Source organism: Hyaena hyaena, unplaced genomic scaffold (assembly GCF_003009895.1).
Source record: "Hyaena hyaena isolate Hyena2069 unplaced genomic scaffold, ASM300989v1 scaffold_1324, whole genome shotgun sequence".
NCBI classification, from domain to species: Eukaryota; Metazoa; Chordata; class Mammalia; order Carnivora; family Hyaenidae; genus Hyaena; species Hyaena hyaena.
The window spans coordinates 120,280-135,659 of NW_024081954.1; the positions used below are offsets into that span (position 1 = coordinate 120,280).

The 15,380-nt window shown below is 50.6% G+C and overlaps 1 protein-coding gene across 1 annotated transcript in view; it reads left to right on the forward strand.

The window, feature by feature from the left end:
• ADCY2 (adenylate cyclase 2) overlaps positions 1 to 15,380 on the forward strand; it is a gene marked incomplete at its 5' end in the record, with an annotated part of 137,973 nt that overhangs the window by 87,655 nt on the left and 34,938 nt on the right. Inside the window, 2 exons of the mRNA XM_039223317.1 lie at positions 6,977 to 7,061; positions 11,850 to 12,008. Coding sequence (XP_039079248.1) covers positions 6,977 to 7,061; positions 11,850 to 12,008 — 244 coding nt within the window. The remainder of the gene's footprint in view (positions 1 to 6,976; positions 7,062 to 11,849; positions 12,009 to 15,380) is intronic.

A 15,380-nucleotide genomic window follows, 5' to 3' on the forward strand; every position in this document is an offset into this window, starting at 1 on the left:
GGCCACGCACGGCCCTGCATCTTGTCACACTGATCTAAGCCGCGTCCCACTCGCAGTCACCTATATGGAGCGAAACCACGGCCGCCCCCGTCAGGTGTATTATCACATCCGTAGCAGAGCCAGCCCTGCCTTTGTCTTCTCTCCCAAGCTGCAGCCACCCCCCGAGAACGTGTGCCTTAGTGGGGTGGCCGCTCCAGCCCCAGAATGTCTTCCTTGGCATTTATGAATAATACAATGAGAAAAACTTGGAAAATAAAAAAAGCCAGGGCACCTGTGTGGCTCAGTCAGCGGAGCGACCGACTCTTGATTTCGACTCAGGTCATGATCTCTCAGTTCGTGGGATGGAGCCCCATGTTGGGCTCTGCTCTGACAGCAGAGAGCCTACTTGGGATTCTCTCTCCCTCTCTCTCTTTCTGCCCTTCCCCTCCTTGGACATTCTCTCTCTCAAAATAAATAAATAAGCCTAAAAAATATACTCTGAGAAAGCATAGGCTCAGGCCACCTGTCCTTGGGTGACATCAGGCCACAGAGGAAAGAATGTCTAGAAAGGAAGCCCCTTAGGTTTCAAAGCAGCAAGATCATGTGTCCACTCACTCCCTTGTGTTTATTTTTTTTTTAATGTTTTATTTATTTCTGAGAGAGAGAGAGAGCGTGAGCAGGGGAGGGTCAGAGAGAGGGAGACACAGAATCTGAAGACAGGCTCCAGGCTCTGAGCTGTCAGCACAGAGCCGACGCAGGGCTCAAACCCACGAACCGTGAGATCATGACCTGAGCCGAAGTCAGATGCTTAACCCACTGAACCACCCAGGCATCCCCGAAGTTTCCCTTGTGTTTGTAACACACGTCTGTTGAACACCCTTTGTGTGCCGGGCCTGACTGCTGGAGCTTGAGCGCACAGAGACGAAGGAAGTACCGTTTCTACTGTCAAGAAGGTCACAAAGTCTCCATAAGAAAATCGTGTCTCACCAGAAGGCCCGCGGGGGACTGTCGGGTTAAGGTCATGCTGCACACATAGAAGAGGAGAGAGCGAGCCGGCTGGGAGTGCGTTAGGGGGTTAGGGGCCCAGCGTGGACTAACGTCTGGAAGACGTTGAGGAACTAGGAGGGTCAGAAGTGCAGGACAGAAGTGACTTCGGCATCGCGGCAGAGCAGGGCAACACTCGTTTTTGCCCCTCCCCCACCCCAGCCTCTGTTACAGAGATTTGGCGTCCGTGCAGGAACAAAAGTGCCCTTGTAGGAGCTGGGGACCCACCAGCCTGTGGGCGCGTCAGGTAATAGGCTTACAGACCCCAGCCGTGGGCGCTGCCGTGGCCGTGAACCAGCTCAGGCCCCTCTGGGACGTGGGCCAGGAGCCGCGGGAGGACCCCTGGCCAGTGACCCACAGACGACAGAGCCTTTGCGCAAGTCGGGGTTTCCAGAGCAGAGGTTCTAGCACATTGTTGGGTAAAGGCACAAGTCTGAGGCACGGAGTGGGTAAGAGGAACGGCTTCACTCTACTACCCGCCTCCCCCAGGGGGGCACAGCTGAGGCCCAAGAGCAACCTCCCGTGCGAGCAGGCACCCGCTGCTGCAGCCGCGACAGATGCCGCCAGGGAGACCCCCATCTGGCCACATCCTAGCGCCGAGTCCTGAGCTGCGTGACGGGGACAGCGAGCGGCTGGCAGGGGACAGATGGGGACTCTGGACAGCCTGACAGGGATGCATCGAGACACCCATCAGGAAGTCGTCCCAGGAAGGCTGGGGACACCTCACCCACAGATCTCTGCCACTGGCCCGCAGGCTCCCCCCGGGCTCCACGCACCACCCTCACACCCCCAACCCTGCGGCCGGCCCCCTGCCCTGCGCGCCCAGTGGTGGAGGAGGCAGCGAGCTCTGGCAGAAAGCCAGCTCGAATCTGAGGGCCAGAGAGAGAGAGACCATGCACTTGAACTTGAGCACGTTTTATCAGAGAAAACAAAAGGAGGCTGTCAGTACTGTGCCAGGTACACGGCCAGGGGAAGAGATGGCGCACAGGCTTCCGATCGGGGCCACAGGAGGCGCGGAGCAGCTGTGACCGCAGCCGCCTCAGAAAGCCCCAAGCTATTTCTGTCCCAGAGATGGTTCATAAGGGCCCCAGGAGGTGACTGCCCTTTCAGATGTGAAGAGAGCAGAACTTCAAAGAGCATAAAACCTCAAAGAAGAAAGGAGCAGAGGAAGCGAAGAACAGGAGAGAACCCTTAGTAAGAGAGCATGAGTAAGTCCATGACATTCAGTGTTTCTTTCGATGGAAATGGACTCCACTGTCCTCCCAAAAGGCAAGACTGGCTGCAGGAATAAAAAACGTAAAAAACGGGTGCCTGGGTAGCTCAGTCGATTAAACAACCGACTTGGTTTCAGCTCAGGTCATGATCTTACCATTCGGTGAGATCGAGCCCCGCGTCAGGCCCTGAGCTTACAGCATGGAGCCTACTTGGAATTCTTTCTCCCTCTCTCTCCACCGCTCCTCTGCTTTGGGTGTGTGCGTGCGCTCTCTCTCAAAATAAATAAATATTTTTTAAAAAAACACAAGAAACAACAGGTGTTGGCGAAGACATGCAGAAACGGGAGCCCTCTTCCACCTTTGGTGGGAGCACAAACTGGTTGGCCGCTCTGGAAAACAGGAGGGAGGGGCCTCAGAGAATTAAAAATAGAACTTTCCTATGACCCTGAGTTTTTCTAGGTACTTTTCTTCTTAAAATAATAGCAGCCTGTTTCACATAGGAAAACATAAAGATTTCAAATGTAAGATCATGGTTAAGCCTACATGCCTGGACTGCTTTCTCTCCTGAGAGCAAAGAATGTCATTTGTACCTCCCCTGCACTGTTCGCCTGTAGGTTAGAGACTGGTCCACCGGGCAGTGCCTCACCCAGTTCTTCAGGATTCTTTGTTCTGTGTACTCGGAAGACTTCAGGGCCAGAATGGTTGCTCCGTCCGCGGCCCCAGGGTGAGGGCCAGCTGTACATTGGTGTGTGGCTACAGGCTCAATTTGGGCATCTGAGTCTCGAGGGCCCAATTTTTAGGCGGGAAGGGAAGCATATCCTGTCACATTCTTGCTAGAACTGTCATGGAGTTAGTACACCTTCTCGGTTATGTTAGCGCTCCATCCCCTACCTCGTCACTCAGGAATGGTACAGCTGGACAAGGGAAAGCCCAGAGTGGATTTCAGCCTTAAAACTTAAAAGAAGAGAGGGAGAGAAGGAGCCCTCACACCCAACCAGCTGCCATTTTTACATAAATGGCCAACATGATGGTTATAGGGTGAATTGTGTCCCTCAAAAGAAGACACGGTGAAGTCCCCCTCCATCCCTCTGCTACCTCACAACATGACCTTACTTGGAATAGGATTGTTGCAGATGCACTCAGCTGAATGAAGTGCTGCTGGAGTGGGATGGGCCCTAATCCAGCGTGGCTGGTGCCCTCATAAGAAGATGGCCATCTGGGCGGCTCAGTCGGTTAAGCATCTGACTTCAGCTCAAGTCATGATCTCACAGTTTGTGAGTTCGAGCCCTGTGTCAGGTTCTGTGCTGACAGCTGGGAACCTGGAGCCTGCTTCAGATTCTGTGTCTCTATCTCTCTGCCCCTCCCCCACTCATGTATTAATAAATACACATTAAAAAAAATTTTTTTAAGATGACCACATAAAAACAGAGACTCGTTGAGAGAACGCCATTTGATGGTGGGGGCAGAGGTTGAAATGATGCTGTGGTGCCCACCACCAGAACGAGGCGAGGAAGGCTGTCCCTATGTGTTTCAGAGGGAGCACTGTTCTGCCAACACCTTGACTGCAGACATCTGGCTTCCAGAACTGTGAAATGACCAATTCCCATTGTTTGGAGCCGCCCAGCTTGTTTTAGAAGCTCTAGGAACATAACGTGATGATCAACACAGTTGACTAGACCAGATCCTGGGATTCGATTCTACCTATTCTGGATGCTCCCTTCATGCTACACACTCCCCTTCCTTCCAGCCTCTCCCACATGCACACAAAGATCAAGGTAACCCAAGAATGCATTTGCAGATGGACAGATTTCTCGCTCAAACCGCAGAAGCCTTGCAGCACTCATCCCATGCATGGTCCACAAGGGAGAAAAGAGCTCCTGTAGGAATCAGCAATTCTTTCTGGCTGGATGAACAGAATATGTTTTTGAGAAGCCTAAATGAAATCCATGAAAGCACAGCACAGTCCGTCTTAGTTGGCAGAGAGGGTCAGGAGGAAGAAAGGCATTCGTGTGCCCACAAGTCTAGTCTACAGGCTGATGCGTCTTGCTATTTCCGAGGCCCATTGGGTCCCGTCCAGCAACTACTTGTCTTCCCTGTCCTTCTCTCTCCCTGTCCCCACCCCTCCCATCACTCTTCCCCACTAAGCCTCCAGATCTGGGGGACAGATGGAGCACAGCATTTCTATCCCCTAAACTCATGTTCAAATGTATTCACGTGAGGAGTCCCAGATAAGGACTGCTTTCCTATTATTTTCTGTGTGATTAACTGAAAACCCATCCAGGCCCCAAGCTGCATAAAGAGGGTCCTACCTCCCCTTTTCCATCACTGAGAGGGACCTGCACTGGCTCTGCATGGCTGGGATATCTGGTCCCTTAGCTGGGCATGCAAGGGGGACCTGAGTTCTGATTGGTCACATGGATGAAACTTCAACAAATCCTGACCTGGGAGTTAACATTTGACTCTTAGTTTGGGGGTCCCAGGGGCAGGGGTGCTTCCTCAGTCCCCTGGCATTATAAAGGAATGGAAGGTTCATGAAGCAACATGAACAAGTAAAACCTACCTGTGCATCTGAGAACACTCACTGTGTTGTGCCGCCTTCTCTAACTGGGCAATATGGTGTCAATATAGTCAATATAGAAAAATAAGAATTTCATATTCATTGCAGCCAACATTGTTGATCAACATCTGTTCTCCTCAGTCACTGCAGCTGTGCTATCAGACACAGCTGTCACAGGCTCATAAAGGAACAACTTCATTTCTTAGGATCCGTTCTGGGGAAACAAGAATGTGGCACCTGTCTGTTTACTTGAGAAACCAATGATCACCTTATGGCTGACGAACTCAGATGCTTGGAGCCCAGCGATTTACCCAGGAGGATAAATCACGCAAGCTCAGCCTTTCTGGAGGGTTCTCCAAGGTCCTAAGCCCTTCAACCACTGAGACTGGCTGTTCTGCCTCTTCACATCTGCAAGGAATCCATGTTTCCTTTGCATTTGGATCTTCCATTCTGTTAATCAAAATTCACCAACCTCCATTGCATTTGGATCTTCCATTCTATTAATCAAAATTCACCAACCTCCATTTTCTAATCTTTTTCTCTACCTCTCTAGCCCCTACCCCTCATCACTCTGTAGTTGATACTAAAACTCATGGGTGCCATTTAGGAAGTGCGTCCCATGCGTCAGGCTCTGTGCCAGGTTTATCAGTGGTTGACGTAGTGACCAAAACAGCCTGGAAGGTGGGGATCGTTACCCTCTTTGGCTGATGGTAAGAGTGAGGTTTAGAGTGGTCAGTCCTCTGTCCCACAGATCAGTAGAGCAGAGGAGGGGTGCTCACTTCCAATGTGGGTTATCTTACTCCCCAGCCCACCTGAGCTCCTTCACTACCACGTGGATTCGTCAGATGTCATCAGAGGGTTCATTCCTTGAACCCTCTGTAGAGAGACGGGAAACTCTCAAAGCAAGTTCAACTCACAAGCAGAAGGTGATACCCTGTGCTTTTTTAATATAATTAAACATGACCTGTGCTGCTTACGTGATATCTCTCCATACATAATCACTTTTTCAAGTTCCATTTACATAGAACTTCACTTCCATGTGAGCGATCATCATCTGTCTACCATGCGGGACTCCCCAAGGATGGCAGGAGATAGCTCCTTTTCTGCTGGATTAGCTAGGGTTCTCCAGAGAAACAGCACCAACAGGATATTGGTATATAACATATGTATATCAAGCAAGAGGCTTAACATAAGGAACTGGCTCACATAACTATGGAGGCTGGTGAGTCCAAAGTCTGCCTAGCAACTGCCAGTCTCTGCCTGGAGACTGAGGGCCAGAAGCTACTATAGAGCCAGGAAGAGCCAGTGTTTCAGATCAGAGGCAGTCAGACAGGAAAGAATTCTCTCTTACTCAGGGGGAGGTCAACCTTTTCTTCTTGTTAAGCCTTCAGCTGCTCGGATGAGGCTGACCTGAATTACGGAGGCCAGTCTGCTCCGCTCTAGTCGCTGCTTCCAGTGTGAATCTCATCCAGAAAACACTCTCACAAAAACACCCACAGTGACACTTGACTAAACGTCTGGGCAGCCCAGGCCCGCCCCGCATGCCAACTTCATATGTGGGGTGACCATTGCCTAGAATGTTGTGGTGAGGACACGGATGGGGATTGCTGACTGGCGTCCACCTGGACCTGAGGAGAGAGGGGGCAGTGGACCAAGAATTGCCATCTGTGTTATGAAACCATATGGAAGAGAACAGAAGATCGAGTGCCTATCAAAAAAGTTACAAGAAAGTAGATAATTACCAAGTGAAAGTAGCTGGTGGAATTAAGTTCCCTGCTTCCTTTGTATACCTCGCACGACTGTTAATTTCTAGAAGACAGTCTCTTTCTGAAAGTGACAACTTAAAAAGTTGAGGGAATCCTATGGCAAATTGTCCATATGGATCTCAGAAGTATGCATAAAATACTACTATTCATATTCCTCTGTTCTGTTTTGTTTGTCAGAGCTTGGTATTAAGTAACACATCCACGTTAATTTGGAAGAATCTTTTACTGAGCTTTCAAAATAGGGATTATTTTGTTTTGCTGCAGTCTGGGCTTGAAGATGTATTTGAAAGGTGTGTGTGTGGCTGCAGTCGAACATGCACTGGAGGTTCTCAAGTTCCTTGATATACGAATTCTAAGTGCCGTATGTATGTTGTTTTGTATTGTTTTTGTCTGTCTGTCTGTCTGTTCTCTAATAGACCAGGCATTTGGAAAGACCTGAAGACCATGGGCTCAGTGTCTCTCTTTATATTCTTCATCACACTGCTCGTTCTGGGTCGACAGGTAAGACCTCTGCCTTTTCACATAACTTCCCTCTAGATCCGTGTTAATAATACGTTGCCTGTACATCGACCTTACCTCAGTTTTATAAACAGAGTCTGTCCAGTAGTAATAATGATAATACTCTGCTGATGTGCATTGCAGCTGCTCTCATGCAAACAAATGCTGACGCATCATGGTCATTTTATCACCAAAGAGAAACGGGGGTGTGCGTGCGTAGATACAGACAAAAGGAAAAGTCCTCTCATTTTTTTTCCCCGCAAGAGGCACACTTTGTGAATGGTGGAGATGTAAATCCATTCCTTGGGAAATCTCAAAATAATGTAGGTTTTGTGAGCCTACAAAGGCATTCCCTTGATAGCTGACACTATTTGGAAAATTACCCCCTGGCCCGGGGTTTTATTTGCGTTTCAGAACGGATGGCCTGTTTCTCTTTCTTAGAAGTGGGTATGAATACCTTTGACGTCATCTGCAGTCCTTCCTGGAAATACCGCCCTCCATTCAAAAATTGTATTTTGTCAGGAGAATGAAACCATCCCTCCATGCGCTCCCCCCTCCTTCTGGTCTCCAAGGAGAGGTTGTGGGTGCAGGATTTTCAAGGACAATATTCTTCCTGTAACTGCACACAAAGACAATTGCCCAAAGAATAAAGACTCATTCCACACCAGGCACTCTGCGTCCACCAAAGTTGGCTTGGGATTCTTTGATGGATAATGTAAGACAAACGATATATATAGAAATAACTGACTAAGATGCAAAGCCAACTTAATTATATATAGCATTAAACAGCTAAACACTAGGAAGTTGTTAATAACTGCACAGTCAGAGCAGAGGCCGGGTCTGTGGCTGCCAGTCCAGTGGCCTGAAAACGCTGTTCTCTTCCGAGGAGCACCCACGCCTGCTTCCCTGGAAGCTACAGTGCATCGCCGCCCCACCCCCACCCCGAGTCTCCCAGGAGCTGAACTGTTGTCTTGCTGCAGAGCTCTAGAAGGCTCCTGTCTCCCCTCCGTCCCACCCTGCCCCTGTCCCTGGCACATGCTTGGGTCTGCATCCCTTGGCTTGTCGCTTGGACAGTCTGCACATCCCAGTTAACCCACTGAACCATGTCCTGTTCTTTATTTGTTCTCCTGCCACCTGGCTCCCTCCTCCATTCATCTGCTTTCGGTTCTGGCTCCTAGAGAAAAGGCATGTCCACTCTCAGGAAACCCTATTAGAAGTGAAAGATGGGAAAGGAATGGGCTTCCTTGCATAATATCCCCTAGTGATCATTCCTCTGGAAACATGGCCGCCCCCTCGATGGGGTCACCTGTTTCTCCGTTTCGTCCCAAGGATATTTTTGTCTGCACTTTTTCCTACTAGAGTCATCGGTCAGATTGCTTCACAGCAGTGTATTTGAAGGGCCAAGAATCAAATTGATTTCTCCCAACTCTTTATCGATCAATGAATTGATAAACCTGCCACACTATGTAGATGTCACATCCAGCCGCAGCCCCTCGATCTGTCATTCTCTGGCATAAGATAAACAATCAGAAGTGTTCAGTATTACGGTCGGGCATTAATTTAACACAATAGTGCTGATTCCAGTCTCACAGGGAGTCACTACTGTACATACACTGTTGTTTACTGTCCACACCTATAGTCACTGCTTCTTATGGGAGTGACGGTGTGACAATCATTCCTTAACAGCTGGCACCATGCATGTGCCAGGGTGAGCCAGGATCATTCAGCCAATGACCTACTAAGATTCCAAGTCTTCTGGGCTAACAAGAACCTCAAAGTCTGTGACGTAGTGCTTCTGCATAGTCTTCTGAAGATGCAAGTATGTCATAAACACACGTCTGATGTTTAAAATAATGTATTTAAGTTTCGTAAATGTGCATGGCCTCAGGGTTACTTATCCCCGAGGTGTTTTTTCTTTAAACAACAGGACAGACATTTTGCCACTTATTTTCATTGTCATTTGTCCCAATGACTCCCCAGGCCGATGACCCTCTTTTTTGAAATGACAGTGAGGTGTTTGCTCTCTGAGCAAATTAGCATGCTAAATATCGCTCTGGGTATGGAAGACACCTTCCTAAAACCAGAACCCGTGTCCCGGACTAGAGCTGTGCGTGGTACTACGCTCTGTGCTGAAATACAGTCTGTTCTAGAAATGCCAGCCTGAACTCAAGGGCCTCTTTTGAAGAATGAAGATTCTCTGTATTTCTCCTGAGTTTAAATCACGACACGCTGCCAATGAGGGTCTGCATTCTAGGTGGGCTTGTTCGGGATCCAGACAGGTGGCAGGTGGCAGCCTGGAGGCCTGAGAGGTAGGCTGAGGTCGCTGTGTGCGAGGCTTGAGGTCAGAACCCAAGAGTGCGCAGAATCACACATCCGTGTAGAAATAGGTCAGCCCCGCCAGTCCCCCACAGCTTGTTTTCAGGACTGCATGATTAAAAACTGCCCTCGAGGCCGAGTTGGGTGTGAAACAGAGCAGCGAGGCTCCCAGAGATGGCCTGGGGGCCTCCTCCCGGCTCCCTTGGTTGTTGTCATCATCACCAGGACAAATGAGGAGCGAATCCCATGTCTCTGAGTGGGATCTGAGCCTCTGCGGCTGCTCGGCAGATGCGGAGAGGTGGGTGAGGAGGTAGGGGCGAAGGTTCACTGAGCAGCGCTGCTGTTTACTTGAAGTGCCACGCAGAGTCTTGGAGGCAGTGGCTTCCCCTGACCTCCGCCGCCCCCTCCACATGGCCTCCCATCACATCTGTGTCGAATGCCCCTCTTCTTTCTCTTAGAGGAAACAGTCATTGGGACTACAGACCACCCTAAATGCAGCATGATCTCATGCCGAGATCTGTAAGTTAATTACACCTGCAGTCTATTTCCAGAGAAGGTCACAGTCACAGATATCACAGGTGAGGACTCAGAACTGTCTTTCTGGGGGACACCGCTGAATCCGTTCAACTGGCTAGGGATAGAAACGTCCATCTTCCTTTGGGGGCTTCCCCCTGAGTTTCCAATGAGCTTATCCTTCTAGGAGAGGGTCCCACAGCAGATTGCACTGGGGAGGTGGGAGGTAAAGACAGCAAAATGTCACTTCCAGACAGGTGGACATGGTCCCAAAGTGCCCCGATTCCTTCAGTTAGGAGACATACCAAGTGCTTCCTGTGATGCGGTGGCTATCAGTCAGACCTGAGCCACCCCTTAGGATGGCTCACAGAAACCCTGCCAGACCATGCGCTGGGCTCACCACCTGCCCTGCACCACTTCCGAGATCCTCTCTGATTCACTTTGTCTCATCTCGAATGTGTATCCATGTCTTCCCGATGCCACCATCACAGACTGGCAAGTCATCTTAGTTTAAAACCGGCCACACCACTGGTGTACACACACAACCCATACAACCTGTTGTCCAAGCAAGAGCCCTTTTCCAGCAAGTGCAGTGGGTGATTTCTGTAGGTTACAGATGTGGCAGATTTGGCGTTAATGTAAAAATTTAATATAAACAAACATTGAAAATACCTCTTTTGAAATCTTTTTTAAAAATGCCTCTGTATAAAGTAAAAATAAACTCCACATGAGGGGAAGAGGAATAATGCTTGAGCACATCATCCACGGCTTGAATCAAACCTCGTTGATGAATGATCACTTGTCTTTCAGCTTCCAAAATGGGAATTTAAAAAAAAAAACAAACTGCCATCTGTGCATGAGAGGCTCTGTGTGTGTGTGCATACGTGTGTGCACACGTGTGCACACACATCCGTACGTGCATGTGTGTGCAGGTTGTGTACTTGTGTGTATATGTGTGTACATGTGTGCACGTGTCCATGCATGTATGAGTGTATGTGTGGTACATGCACACACGTGTGTGCTTATGTGTGCACATGTATGTATATGTGCGTGTGTGTGTGCATGTGTACTGTATTAGTATAAATAATCAAACCAATAAAATAAACAGACCTCCAGCATTTATTTCTCCTTTGCATGTTTTCATCGGGAAGTTACTCCCTGTGCTGAAATACACCTTGTCTATTACGCCCTTCCATTACAGGAAGATTCCTTCAAGGCTGTTCCACCATAGTACATTCCTTACATCATAGCAGACCCAACATGATGCCAAAATCAAAGACACCCTTTGCCAGTAAACAGGCCTCTCTGTTTCCACAACATCAATAATAACAGTTTTTAAGCAAACATTAAATTGTACTACATCATAAAGCATGAATACCTGTTTCCACCAGCAGGCACCGTCTTAATTAAATGATGCCAGAACGAACGTTTAGGAAAATATAATGCCATTCTCTCAGTACAGCGCAGTCCCAAATGAAAAACTACAAAATTTTCAATGAATACGTAATAACAGAATTTGCAGTAGAGGAAAAACAACGTCCAGATCATACAGGCGAAGTGCTTTACGGGAGCAGGGTTAGTTTTTAAATGCAGATTAGCAAACAGTGCCCTCTTTCTGCGAATAGATTTCCCATTTTTCACTTTTTCCTTGTTTATATTCTGTTCTGCCTCTTCCCAGAGCCATGCAAGCCACCTGCTATTAGCGAAACTCTGCAAGACGCTCCCATGTCACTTACATGCCTGCTTCCCGGCTCCCCGCACCTGCTTCTTTGCAGACCCGCCGAGGGCTTGGGTGGAAGACGCTGGGGCGGGAGCAGGGGGCTCCGCAGGGAGGGTGGCAGTTCTGCGTGGGGTTCTGTTTTCAGTTTTGTTTCTGTTCTTTTTGTTTTCTCTTGAAAACCTCCGCTCTCTGGCAGGACAAGATGCCTATTGTTTCTTTACCTCTGTGTCCTCTTGTAACAGAATGAATATTACTGTAGGTTAGACTTCCTGTGGAAGAACAAGTTCAAAAAAGAGCGGGAGGAGATAGAAACCATGGAGAACCTGAACCGCGTGCTGCTGGAGAACGTGCTGCCTGCGCACGTGGCCGAGCATTTCCTGGCCCGGAGCCTGAAGAACGAGGTGGGGCGCGCCGGGGTGGTGGGCGCGGCCAGGGCGCAGAGGTCCCGGGGGCAGGGCTTGGGGGGCCTGGGAGCCTTCAAACGCCGGACTGCTCCTGGCGTCCACTGGCGTCCTGAATTGGTCTGTTCTTGAGAGGAGAATGGTTGGCCGACTGGGAATAGTGAGTTCGAATCCCCTCCGAACGTGTTAGCATGAGCGTTGGTTCGTCATTCCTGGTTTTCCTTCCCCCATCACGTGACACTGTCCGTGTGCGAGGTGAGGCCCTGGGCTTCCAAACCAGTCACAAAAGTGGCCTCTCCCAGGTGTGAGAGGCCACCCGCCTTACCAGCACGCCATAGAGACCGAATCAAGGGGCAGGCATGCACGCCATACGCCCACTGTTTCATTGCTCGAAACATCCCTGGGCGCCTTTAAAGGGCCTTGGAATTTCGAAGATAGGAGACAGAAGTTAGAAGTTATCCACACAAGAGCAGGCCAAAGACCAGAGTCCGCTTTCTTGAGTGGATGGAAATGGGGATTTCTTGGAGCGTCTAAAGGAATGGATATTTAACTAGGATGGGAAAGACAAGGGGGTCACTGTAACGTAGAAACAGCTTATGAAATGAGATGTCCTCAAGTTCTTTAATACTCCTAACTTCCAGGAGCCAGCAGATGTATCTACAGTGAGGAGCACGTACTTGAGCGCCCGGCCCCTGTTGGGCGTGGAGAGGAGGTGCAGCCCCTGTGTTTATTAGGAGGTGTTCAGGGAGGATGGGGAGCAGATGAGGGATCTAGAAACTCAACAGATGCATGAACTTGCTCACAGAGAAGCTCAGCCTTGATGACGCTAGAGTACGAACGATCTCAAGTGACCAGGCCCGAACAGTATTTTCCGTGGCGCATTTAACGTTGACATTGGCTAGAAAGGCCCAGGGAGGGAGGGAGGTGCCAGACGTTACCTCCGTCCTGCTGGACGCGAGCTGGGCATGCGTGCCGCTCAGGGTCCCGCGGCAGGCCTGGGGGACTGTGGCGTGCTCACGTTTCTGTTTCTCCCGCTCTTCCCTGAAGTCTCTACACCTTCAGCCACCTGCCTACCTGCTGGCCACAGATAATGAAATCCCTGTGGCTGTTAGGAAGGGACCATCTGCCTTCGGGAGCAACAGAAGAGCCTCTTTATTCTTTATGTCTGTGTGCCTGGCGGTCAGCTCAGCTCATACATTCCCTGTGCCTACTGTTGCTCCTGCCCTGCGGCCAGGCTGGTGCTGGGCCTGGACAGGAGACGAACGAGACAGAGGTGGCCCTGTCACCCAGAGGGGGCCTGCATCCTCATGTCCCCAGGCACACTGGCAGTGCGCACGTGGGAGTCCAGACGGGCCGCCACTGTGAGGAGGTGGCTTCTGAAACTGGAAAGAAAGAGCTAGAAACTAGCTGCGGGATGGATGCTGATGGACAGGGGTCATGGGAAGAGTGAAAATGTTCTGGCTGGAAGAGTGTCTAGTTCAAGCCCTGCACAAGCCAGTGGCATCAGCCCTTTCCCCTTGCAGACCCTTCCTGACGTCCCCTGACATATCCCTGGACTTGGGGGAAATCAGTGGATTCTCTGTTCGTCCTTGCCGGTCTGACTTATTCTAAGCAAACGTCTGAATCCAGTTGCCTCTTGGAAACTGTAAGGAATGGCAGGGTGGGTCAGGAACAGAAACCTAGTGATGGGTGGCGTGGGCTTGACTCAGGTTCACACCTAGACTCTGTCAGTGGACTTGCCGAGCTCCGTCCCCGGGCTGAGCCCCGTCTCCCCACTCATAAAGGGGAAAGAATGGTAACTGACTTTGCAGGTGTATTGATGGGGGGGGGGTCTACACATTGCATCACCTGAGTGGCCCTCCAGGTGAGGTGGACATTGGACATTGCCAGACACGGAGTCCCACGTCCACACAGGTGGGACCCAGCTGGCAGGGAGATCCCTGTGCCGGCCGCTGATGTTTACTCGCCTGTCTCCTGAGTGGCCCTACTGCGTGCCGCGTCACTTAGCACAACTCTCACGTGCTCCCAAGAGAGGGGTGACCTGTCCCTTCAAGTCTCATCAGTGTGGCCATTTTAAGAACAGGACACGCAAAGAGTCTTCTGTAGCCTTCACCGACCAGGTGGGCTCCCCAGGGAAAGCACTGTGGTGGGGGCAGCGTGGCCCAGTGGGTGTGAGTCCTGGCTCTGGCGCCAACCCCTCTGCACAGGCAGGTGGGGAGCTCTTTGGGGACAAAGTGGGAGTCAGCACATGGACATGGAACCAGGTCTGTGCTTTGTCAGAGAAGACGAGCTCCTAGTGGGGGGATGGGGGGTCTCATCCAAGGCCAGTTCATCCCTGTGTGTACTTGGAGCCTGCGGGGCATGAAGTCCTCCCTGGCTCACAGCGGTAGCTCTGGAGGACGGCTTATCCCTGCCTGCAGGAGACAGAGCCTGGACCAGGCAGCTGGCAGCCCTGGAGGAACGTGAACATGCGCTTTCAAAGTCAAGTTCCGGAGACTTTCAAACTCATGGCCGCAGACAGCCCCAGGCGCCACAGCAGCCCCGTTAGGGCTCTTTGGTCTTCACTCAGGGTCCCGCGATCCCCACGCACTGTTAGACGTGTGCTCAGGAGGATAAAGCGCTACACACTGACTCTTAAATCGGGGACATCGGACCAGTGAGACAGTCCCTGAAATGACCAATTCATTCCATGTAGCTGCTAGTCAGGCACACAACTGCCCTTGGTAGTAGCTTTCCATAGTTTGCTTCCAGTTTTCATCGGTTGGGTTCAATACAGAGCGGTGAGGGGGCTCTATAAGAAGCTACCCTGAGTCTTGAGGATTAAACAATTTCAGGGGCCCCCACGGGGCACCGCATCATCAGGGGGGCCCAGCCCCACCCGGCTACTCCAAGGCAGCGCACTGAGCAGGGAAGGTTTTGCTGTGCGGTTGCTGGACCTCAAACAGTGCATGTAGGAGATTCTGCTGGTGGTGATCTTCATGGGGAAAATCCTGGAACGCAAAACGGAGCTCGCAGCACAGGGCTGAACAAGAGAGAGAATCACTAATCCACTGGCTACCAGTTCTGAGCGCCTCCATGGTGATTCTCAGGAAGGGATGATTACGCTTTTGGGGTTTTTTTCCCCAAAAAGTCCTAACAAGGTTACTCTAAGGAGACTCCTTTGAGTGCATAAGCCATAGCCAGCTCCTGGCCTGTCCTTCTGATCTCCCCACAGCCTAGCTGGCCACCTTCTCCCGTCCCGATCAGACCCCTGTGTCCCTGACTGACCTTCCTCGAGCAGAACAAGCCATTCATTCCCCAACCAGACGTGGATAATCCCAGCCTCTTTGTCCCAGGCCAGCCAGGCTGACGTTTGGACTTCTGCGGCTATGC